General features: G+C 41.2%; 1 protein-coding gene across 9 annotated transcripts in view; it reads right to left on the bottom strand.

Moving 5' to 3' along the window:
* Window positions 1–1,787: 1,787 nt before the first annotated feature.
* The window catches only part of SLC9C1 (solute carrier family 9 member C1), a 95,342-nt gene continuing 89,096 nt past the window's right edge, over window positions 1,788–8,033 (bottom strand). For 8 of the 9 annotated variants that reach the window (XM_032349115.1, XM_032349074.1, XM_032349141.1 and 5 more), the window contains one exon: window positions 1,788–1,978. In XM_032349115.1, coding sequence (XP_032205006.1) covers window positions 1,841–1,978 — 138 coding nt within the window. In that variant the 3' untranslated portion in view covers window positions 1,788–1,840. The remainder of the gene's footprint in view (window positions 1,979–8,033) is intronic. The other variant, XM_032349159.1, reaches the window with a different exon arrangement.

Raw genomic sequence — 8,033 nt, 5'->3', positions numbered from 1 at the left:
GCCGCTGCCTTCGGCTCAGGTCATGATCTCGGGGTCCTGGGATCGAGCCCCACATCGGGCTCTCTGCTCAGTGGGGAGCCTGCTTCCCTCTCTTTCTCTCTCTGCCTGCCTCTCTGCCTACTTGTGATCTCTACCTGTCAAATAAATAAATAAATAAAATCTTTAAAAAAAAAAATAAAACAAGAAAAGATTCAAACAAGTTAAGTCAACCCAATGACCAATAGAAATTATCAACAAAACATATAAGTGATAAAAAGATTTTACCTGGAACATATAAAGAGCTTTCAAAACTCAGTAAGAAAACAGCCAATAACAGTATGGCCAAAATATTTGAACATACGTTTCAAAATATTTGAACATATTTCAAATATGTTCAAAATATTTGAACATACCAGAGAAAATATACAGATGGCAAATACACACATAAAAACATGCTCAATATCATAATCATTAGGAAATGTAAATCAAACCACAATGCAGCACTTTTACACTTTTGCTAAAAAGCAGGTCAATCAAGTAAATTTGAAGAGTTAAATTGGCTTTATAAGCGATTCATGAATTGGGCAGCATCCCATCTAACAAGTAGAAAAACGCTCTGAGCAGCATAGGAAATGGAAGGTTTTTGTAGGAGGGTGGGGCAGGAACGTTATTAGCAAAAGAAAAGAAAGAATTGTTCCAGGCAAGGTCACTTTCCCTTAGAGGGACAAGGACAGGGGATCTTACTAGGTGGATTACCTCTTCTTCTTTTTGAAAACGGAGAGGACCCATGAGATCACCGATGTTGATGAGAAAATTCCTGACTCACCAGTTAAGACTTACATTTCTGGAGGAGATTGAAACTGCAGTTAGTTGGGTCTTAAGTCCCCACTTGGTGACTTAGCCTAAAAAAGCCATTGTGGGTCTGTGGTTTCCTCATTTACACCTATTAGAACGGCTAACATTGAATACAACAGAAAAACTGAAGATACCAAATGCTGGTGAGGAACGCAGGGCTTGCTGCATGCACGGCTGATGGGAATCCAAAGTGGTTCAGCCTCTTTGAAGTACAACATGGTAGTTTCTCATAAAGGTAACCAAAGCCTCATCATACAACCTAGCAGTCCCACTCCTAGACATTAACCCAAGTAAAATAAAACCCAAGATCTCTAGAAACTTGCATGCAACAGCGGCTTTACTCAGAATCACTCCTCAAACCCTGGAAATAACTCACATGATTTTCAAGGGCTGAACAGCTAGACAAACTGTGACACATCCCTACAAGACTGATGGATAATAGAAAGGAATGGACTACAGATCTATGCAACAACACAGATGAATCTCAAATGGTCACATTAAGGGAAAAAAGCCAAACTTAAAGGCTACCTTTAATGACCTTCAACCCAAGGCAAAATAGCAGGGACAGAAAATAATCAGCAGTGGCCAGGAGCGAGGGGCAGGGGAAGGACTGACCTTCAAGGAGCAGGAGGGAATTTTTCTGTTCTTTTGTCTCTTGTGGTTGTGGCAACATGACTGTATGCGTGTCTCACAATCTGAATAGCTGTACACCAAAAAGGGTGCATTTTACTGCATGTAAATTATTTCTCAGTGGGAGAAAAAAAAAAAAGAAGTTAAAAAAATGAAGAAATGAACTTGGGGACAGGAACCATGGATTTTTGGTATTATCCTTTTATTTGATGGCCAGTTCCAGTTTGGTCACTCATTTGTTTCTTCATTTCTTTAACAAGTATATGCTAGGCATTGAGGGTTCAACGTGGAGCAAAGCAGATCCACGCTTGTCCTCATGGGGCTCCTTGAAATGAGATAAAACCAAATGCAAGCTGATTTCTTGCTTTTCCTTGAGTTATGCAGAGGCCACACTTGCCAAAGTCAGGAGCAGCATGGGAGGGTACAAGTTCTGCGGCTGCCCTTGTAGCTGTTCCCCAGGCTTGGAGCATTTCCAGGAGGACTTGACTACCAATGGGCAGAGAGACCACAGTGCCTGGGGAGGTGGAGAACACATTCTGACATGAGGAGGAGCTGTAAAGGAAGGGGGGCAGTGCCAATCTAGGGCCACTGGATGTTCAAGGCAAAATACATGAGTAATTCTAACATTTTGGTACTCTAAGGGCAAATACAAATTAAAAGATAAGAAGTTTTATTTTCTCTGCTCAAAAGCCTTCTCCCCTCTCTTTTATTCAAGAAAACTTGCAAGTTCTTTCTGTCTTTGAAAGGCAAGGAAATCTTGGTAAAGGTTGAATCAGCAACCCAGGAATGTTTCCTCCAGGATCTGGGAGCTATCTCTTGGAAATGTAACCATCAATTAAGAAAGTGCCGGACCTCCCAGTCCCCCCACCTCCATCTTGGGGAATAGCTGCAGAAATCCAGCCAGAAACTAACTCCAGATCGCAAGCCTACTTCCAGTTAAAAAGAGGAAATGTTCTCTTTTACGAACAATCAGCAAATACGTTACCAGACGCATTTAGGATGAATTAAGTGTGGCAAGTGGGACGGTCAAATCTTATTTGAGAACTAGTCACTGTTTGTCTTGAGAGAATGTATACAATGAGTTGTATCTGCTTGGTTATATAAAAAGGCAAGATTCCACTGAATCACTTGTGGCTTACTGCTCATTCTGGTTCAATGCTTATTGAATAATAAAGCTGTTTTCTTTTTATTCTACTTTTACGGAAAGATTTTTCTGGGATGGCTGGAGATTTTGTTTTTTATTATATTTCTCCAATGTTACCTCCATTCAATGTTTTCATTAATCCTTCAGGTAATTAACTCTAGGAAAAATAGGGCAGCAGATTTTCTTATCTGTGGAATACATAAAGTTCAAGAAACCCTTTCCTCAGCCAATTAGGTGAAGCAGTGAAGTTAAGAAAGAAAATTCTTAACAAAGCATATATTTAAAATTAGGGGTGTCCACTGAATATAGGTCTAAGACTATATGTATGTCCCATTCTGCACTATCTGTATGTCCCATTCTCCTCTGACAAAACCACTTTCTTTTCCAGGCTGGCCAACTACAGTACATTTTAGGGAATGTCTCCAAGTTATCCAAAGCCTTCTTTTCTGTGTGTCAGAAATCTGTGGTAACAGCCAATGGTCTGCCATTTTGTGTATGAAGAAAGTAGTTGTGTGTGTATGTGTGTGTGTTAGAGAGGGAGAGAGAGAAAATGAATTAGTTTTGACAAATTGTTATAACTTATAACTAACCTTTCTCATTCCCATTACCTTCAGGAAAAATTGGGGGAAAAAATTCAATCTAAAAGTCCCTCTCCTCAATGGCTTCTTCTTCTTATTCTTCTTTTTTTTTTTTTTTTTTAAGATTTTATTTATTTGACATAGAGAGAGATCACAAGTAGGCGAAGAGGCAGGCAGAGAGAGAGGGACAAGCAGGCTCCCGCTGAGCAGAGAGCCCGATGCAGGGCTTGATCCCAGGACCCCGAGATCATGACCTGAGCCAAAGGCAGAGGCTTAACCCACTAAGCCACCTAGGTGCCCCTCCTCAATGGCTTCGTACCTTTCACACAGCCTATGGGTCAGCAGAAGGGAACCATAATTTCTTCGCATCATGGGGAAAACAAAATGGTCGACATTTAGCCAGTGAGTAGGACTATTGCTGACTCCTCATCTGTATGAATTAAGATATTCCAGACTCTGGGTGCAATAGTTTGTGCAAACAGTCTGGACACTGCCCCATGGGTGGCTTAATTAGTTCCAATGTTGAGCAAAGCCAAAGGGTCAATGCCACAGGAGTGAGGGTTAGAAATCAATTTACCATTGCTGGGGATAGATCACTCCTTGACCTTCAAATGTCACCTTTCCTCAGGCCACTAGATGGAGAAGCTGAGCTGAGCAGAAGTGTTATCTCCCCATCATGAAAATTTCCTATGATTGTGTGAGGGAGCTGGGAAGAACAGGAATGGATAATACACACGTTTATTGCTGTGCAAACGACTCTGGACTCAATAATCTACCTCCACTTCACAAATGGAAGTAGAGCAACACACATCTCCACAAAAAGAAGCCAAAATAACAAATCTTTGAATCAGACCATCCTTTTTATCTTTAGTGCTGACCCCAGTGCCTAATACATGAGAAACTATAGGAATTGAAGTGGAAATAGAAGCCTGGATCTTTGTAAACAGATGATGGTGAAATCAGTGGACGGTTGAGTTGAAAAAAATTTACTTTCCTTTTGGCATTACTGCAGAGAATTGATGACCAATATAAAGACTGTTTTGCTGTATCTCAAGATCATAGGCTAATATTAAAATAACTATTTGTTGAGAGCTTCTTATATAACCCATGCACCGTTTAAAAGTTTTAGATATGATTTCTCATTTTTTTATGCAAGAATTCTATGGGATAAATACTATTTCCTCTATTTTAGAAATTAGGACACCCAGGCTCATACAAGACAAGTGACTTCCTTAAGGACACGCCATAAGTAAGAGAGCTAGAATCTGAGTTTTAAAAGAATGTGGACCTTTTCTGTCTATTCATTGCCCTATTCAATAAATACTTGTGGAAAGATGAACTTAGCTTTGAACTCTGGTCTGTTATCACTCCAGTGTGTCTGGAAAGACTGAAACATACTTGCATGTTTTAGAGTGCTTCCCAATTCTGTATTTTGTTTTGTTCTGTTTGTTTTCTGAGAGAGAGAGAGAGAGAGAGAGCGAGCGAGCACAGGAGCAGGGAAGAGGAAGGGAGAGAAGCAGACTCTCCACTGAGTAAGGAGCCCGATATGGGGCTTGATCCCAGGACCCTTGGATTATGACTTGAGCTGAAGGCAGACACTTAACAGACTAAGCCACCTCACGTCCTGTGCAGCACCTGGGTGACTTCAGCCGCTAAGGCAGGTTAGAGGCCTTTCAAATAAGTGATTCTTTGAGCTTCTTCAGTTTCAAAGAATTGGATGGGATAGGTATGGCTCTAGCTTACTCCTTTGTAGACTCCTGTGGCTAGTAAAGGGAACTGGGAGAGATGTTTATGTGAAAGGAAAATCCTCATGGATCATTTTATGGTAGGAAAAAAAAACTGGTTTATTTAAGAGTTCTTGTACAGTCATGAAACTAATAGCTTAGTTAAGATTTCCCTATTCCGCTTCCTTCCCGGAGCTCTTACGGAGAGCGTGAAGACTTCATGGCGTGATATTATTGAGATGCCTCATTGAGGGTAATTTTCCAACTGCTTGCTTACTTACTATTACTCTGTGGTGCTGAGTATGAGCTGATTAGGAGTGCTGGCTAATATCAGGGAGTCAGTTATGTGTCTGAAACTGGCTATTCATTGCTGATATTCCCCACTAATATGTATTTGTTTTGAAACAGGAGGTAGCAGCAGAGTTTCAGTACCTCCTTAAGGGAACTTTTGGGATGGGATTTTGCTTTCTGGAGAGGGGTTTTTGTATATAGCTCTGCTGACTTTCCAGGAACCATAACAACACAGGGAGTTATTTTTAATGGTAAGAGCACTCTTTGGCAACAAAATGGAGATTTGTTCAGCTCACTGAGAGGGCTCTTACGAATCTAATGGGAGGTGAAGGATATAGCACTCCTTGTCACTGTTTGAGCATGAATGACCCTTGGGAAGAATGTTCCTTCATTTGCAGTGTTTCTGGTTTCTCATGAGTAAAACTAATGTAGAACCTAGATGATTAAGTTAAGCATTTAGGGCAACAATACAAACTGGGTTTAAGTACCATAAAAGCTAAAAGCTATATTAAAAAGAAATCTGAGAATCAAAGGACCAAGGAAACCTTTTAGCTAAAAATTTTAAAAGCAGATGTTCTGGGCTCTCTAAGCAAATAAGTGGGTTTCCTCTGAGGAGTCAAATGGAAGTAAGCTCTAAGCATTCTCCTCAGGTCAATGTCCATGTATTGCATTCTTTCAGATGAGAAAACACAACCACTCAGCTCCTGCTGATGGGGGTGTATGGGTATATACCATGCCTGGTGCTGGGGTTACTTATTATCTCAGTACCTTGTTCAGGGTTCTTTCCCCACTTGAAAATGATTATACTCCAGAACACAGACCTGGTAAGACCCTGATCATGGTCAGTATTTGTGAAGTCTATCCTCTTCTCCGATGCTTTAGATTTCCAAAATAAAGCCTAGGGACTTTATTTCACAAATTATATAGAATGTGCTCAGAGAATTTGAGTCCCAATGTCATTTCATCTAGATGTGACTTTGGGTACTTTATCTGAATTCCCTAAGTCTCACTATTTCCTCTGTAAAATGAGGCTGTGATAGCACCCACTTCCTAAAGTTCCTGTGATGATTGCCTGGGCTAATGAGGGCAAAACACTCAGAAGAGAGTCCCGTGCCTACCCGACTCGCTGTCAATGACAAGCTATTGGTGGAGAGGCCTTTCCCCACCTGGTGTCTTGTTTGGGATTGAGGGCTTTACTCTCCCTCTTGTCCACCTCATTCATTCTGCCAAGGTGGAGTGGCTTATCAGGTTGATGAATTTGGAAGCAGAATCTGGACAGTCTTTGTTCAGCCCTTTGTTCCTGATTTCTTGAGTGAATTTGATTTTACAAATCTTGCATTGTCTGTTGTTCTCAGCTATGCAGTAAGCTTAGTGATAAACGCCTACAATGGTCAATACATTGGATGATCAGTACATTCAGTTCTGTGGGTCAGAAGGCAACCATGTTCTTTACGTCAGTTCAGTCACTAATAAAGGCGTGTGCATGAGTGTGTGTGTGTTGGGGGTGGGGTTTAATCTCTAACTGCCTCAAACATTCATTTTAATTTTCATTTGGTTTGGCCCGCAGGAGAAAAAGGGTACTCCTTAATGGGATTCCCTCAAACACTAAAATAGCTGCTAGTCAATTATCATTGGAATAAAAAACCAGTTGAGTTCAGTTTTGGAGAGAGGTGATAGTAGTTTTTTTTTTTTTTTAAAGATTTTATTTATTTATTTGACAGAGAGAGATCACAAGTAGACAGAGAGGCAGGCAGAGGTGGGGGAGGGAAGCAGGCTCCCTGCTGAGCAGGGAGCCCAATGTGGGCCTTGATCCCAGGACCTTGAGATCATGACCTGAGCCGAACGCAGCGGCTTAACCCACTGAGCCACCCAGGTGCCCGAGGTGATAGTAGTTTGATTTGACTTTCCCAATATAAACAAACCAAATTGTCTTCTCTGCAAGGACCTTTTGTGAATGGAAGCTCTAAACCTGGCTTCTGAAAATATGCTTACAACAGTTACAGAGGATAAGATTTAGTATTCAGATTTCTAATCTCCAGATGGAAGTGTGTACCTGAAGACAGATATTTAAATTTTTATTAATTATTCAGATATTTATTTAGGACTTACCATACTGGAGAGATGTATGGTATAATAGCTAGTCCCAGGCTTGTTTCCAAATCTCTGCTCTGCCTATTACCAGTGGTGAGATATTTGGCAAATTACTCACACTCCTTGAGTTTACACATTTGTAAATTGGAAATAATAGTACCTGCCTTATATGGTTGTTGTGAAGATTAAATAAGTCTGTAAGTACATAGCATTTGTCAGACACCTAGCATATAGAAAGCATGCAGTAACTCTTAACTGGTTCTGACTGTTTGTTTGTTTGTTTTTAAGATTTATCTATTTATTTGAGAGAGAGAGGAAAAGAGAGAGAGAGCAGGGGGAGGGGCAGAGGGAGAGAGAGGAGAGAGAAAAATCTCAAGCAGGCTCCCTGCTGAGCGCTGAGCCCAGTGTGGGTCTCAATCCCATAACCATGAGATCATGACCTGAGCTGAAGTCAAGAGTTGGATGCTTGGAGCACCTGGGTGGCTCAGTGGGTGAAGCTACTGCCCTGCTCAGTGGGGAGTCTGCCTCTCCCTCCTCCTCCCCCCGCCATGCTCTCTTTCTCTCTCTGAGTGCTCTGTCTCTTAATAAATAAAATCTTAAAAAAAAAAAAGAGTTGGATGTTTAACCAACTGAGCCACCCAGGTGCGCCCCTGGTTAAGACCATTTTAAAAAATGATGTGCCAGGGTCACATGTGGGGCTGAGCAGCTGACCTTTGATTTTAGCTCAGGTCATCATCTCAG

Source organism: Mustela erminea, chromosome 1, assembly GCF_009829155.1.
Source record: "Mustela erminea isolate mMusErm1 chromosome 1, mMusErm1.Pri, whole genome shotgun sequence".
NCBI classification, from domain to species: domain Eukaryota; kingdom Metazoa; phylum Chordata; class Mammalia; order Carnivora; family Mustelidae; genus Mustela; species Mustela erminea.
Note: the sequence above shows the minus strand (reverse complement) of the source record. Positions and strands in the feature narration are given on the sequence as shown.